We start from the raw sequence: 1,835 nt of genomic DNA on the forward strand, positions 1-1,835 counted from the left end.
ATTTACCTGATAGCACAAAATGTTGTATAGAAAATTGTGGCTCCCAAAAGGCTGAGCCAGGAGCCGGGCCACAAGGGACATTGGCCTGATCTGAAAACTGAAATCTGGCCCCGCAAGTGCCCCTGTTAACTTCGCTGTACTTTGGAAAGCTGTGCAAACGTCATAAGCCTCGTTCTGTTGATTTCAGGAATATGTATAAATATAAGATGTAAAACTTTCTGGTGCTTGGACAAAAACACTTCTGGTTCTCTCGTGGCAGAGTGAAGAAACAGGAAACAGAACAGATTCTATAAAAATGTTTATCAAAATAAGTTATAGCATAATTACATTAGAAAATATTTCTGAATCAGTCCTGTGTGGCAGCTCTGCTGAACAGCGCCATAGTCCGCAGGCTCTCTTCCTGGAGATGCTGGTGGCCTTCATGTTGGTCATCAGTCACTGCAGATTTACGCATCATGTATAATAATGGTGATACGGCAGCAGCGGCAGCGGCGCGAACAGCTGCAGCGGAGCGCGCTGCTGGCGGTAGAGAGGACTGAAGGGCAGCGATGAACAGACAGCCGCATGTGAGGGAAAGGATGCTGTGAAGTCGTGGTCCTCCTCAGCCTCCGGCCCCTGCAGCCGCTCCTTCTTCCACTTGGTGCGTCTGTTCTGGAACCAGATCTTCACCTGCGTCTCGGAGAGGCGCAGGGCGGAGGCGATGGTGTGCCGCTCCAGCACCGACAGATAGTGGCACCTCTGGAAGCTGTGCTCCAGGATCTGCAGCTGCTCCAGGGTGAAAGCGGTGCGGATCCGTCGGCTTTTCGCCTTCGAGCTCTGAAGCTTCCCCGGACACGGAGCGTCCTCCTCCGGGCTGCAGCTTCCACCTGCCGCAGGTTGCTGCTGCTCTTTGGGTTCATCTCTGGGAACAGACGCGCCTAAAAAGGAAATTCACAAATAAATCAATTGGTGAGTGTATTAAAAAGGCAGCAGCAAGTTTGAGCTCCTGTCTTTAGTTCTGGGTTGTTTCTCAGTCCTCAAAGAGTTAATTTCTCACCTGTAGGCTCCTCAGCGCGGTTTATTCTCCTTGTGAACTTTGTGGGATCTAAAATATCCTCCACAGAAAACGGTGTCCTGTGGATCAGCGGTAGTTTGGCTACATGTGGCTGCATTTCAGCTCTCTGTGGACCGATCAGGGCTCAGGTATCAGTGCCGGAGCCTGGTCTCCTCCGGGGTTTTTATATGCAGCCTCGGCACAAGCCGCCGGGGCGCTTATCAATTTGCATGTCATTGAAAAAGTTGCCCAGATGAAGCGATGCGGAACAATCGCGGCCTCTGTCTTTCCCGAGCGGACGCACAGACACGCTCCGGCCCCGTGGGACCCCCGTGTGGGCACTTCAAAATGTAAATGGCGGCTCTCAGTTGGGGGGACACTGAGCCGGTTATTTATTGCTGGGCATCTGGTTAAAATGTGCCCCCTTTCTTTGCCTCCGTGTTCCTCATTGTGCTTTGGCTTGTCATTATTTGCAGATGTGGGATTTTACGCCGGTCGGACACGTGAACGCCGGTTGTGATGCTAATTGATGGACTCATCAAAGGGAAGGTTTGCGCTTTTTCTCGCTTGTGTCGCAGTTTCCATGGAGCCACTTGTCCTGCTGAGCGCAGCGCTGCGGTGTCAGGAGAAGCCCAACGACCATCTGATGGCTGCAGCCACAAAACGCAGGTTAGAGGTGACACATGGGGAAAATCAGACGACCTAAAGGTTCCTATCACTGTTATTAAACGTATCGTTTATTTACATGCTGAATCAATTAGTTCATTGATTTATCAGTTGACAGAATATTAATCAACAAATT

General features: G+C 50.6%; 1 protein-coding gene across 1 annotated transcript; it reads right to left on the reverse strand.

The window, feature by feature from the left end:
• Window positions 1-453: 453 nt before the first annotated feature.
• pnx (posterior neuron-specific homeobox) lies at window positions 454-1,151 on the reverse strand. The gene is made up of 2 exons (XM_041960870.1): window positions 1,037-1,151; window positions 454-917 (listed from the first exon to the last, which is right to left on the reverse strand). The coding sequence occupies exons 1-2, from the start codon at window positions 1,149-1,151 to the stop codon at window positions 454-456; spliced, it is 579 nt and encodes a 192-aa protein (XP_041816804.1).
• Window positions 1,152-1,835: the final 684 nt, after the last annotated feature.

This window comes from Chelmon rostratus, chromosome 19, assembly GCF_017976325.1.
Source record: "Chelmon rostratus isolate fCheRos1 chromosome 19, fCheRos1.pri, whole genome shotgun sequence".
NCBI classification, from domain to species: Eukaryota; Metazoa; Chordata; class Actinopteri; order Chaetodontiformes; family Chaetodontidae; genus Chelmon; species Chelmon rostratus.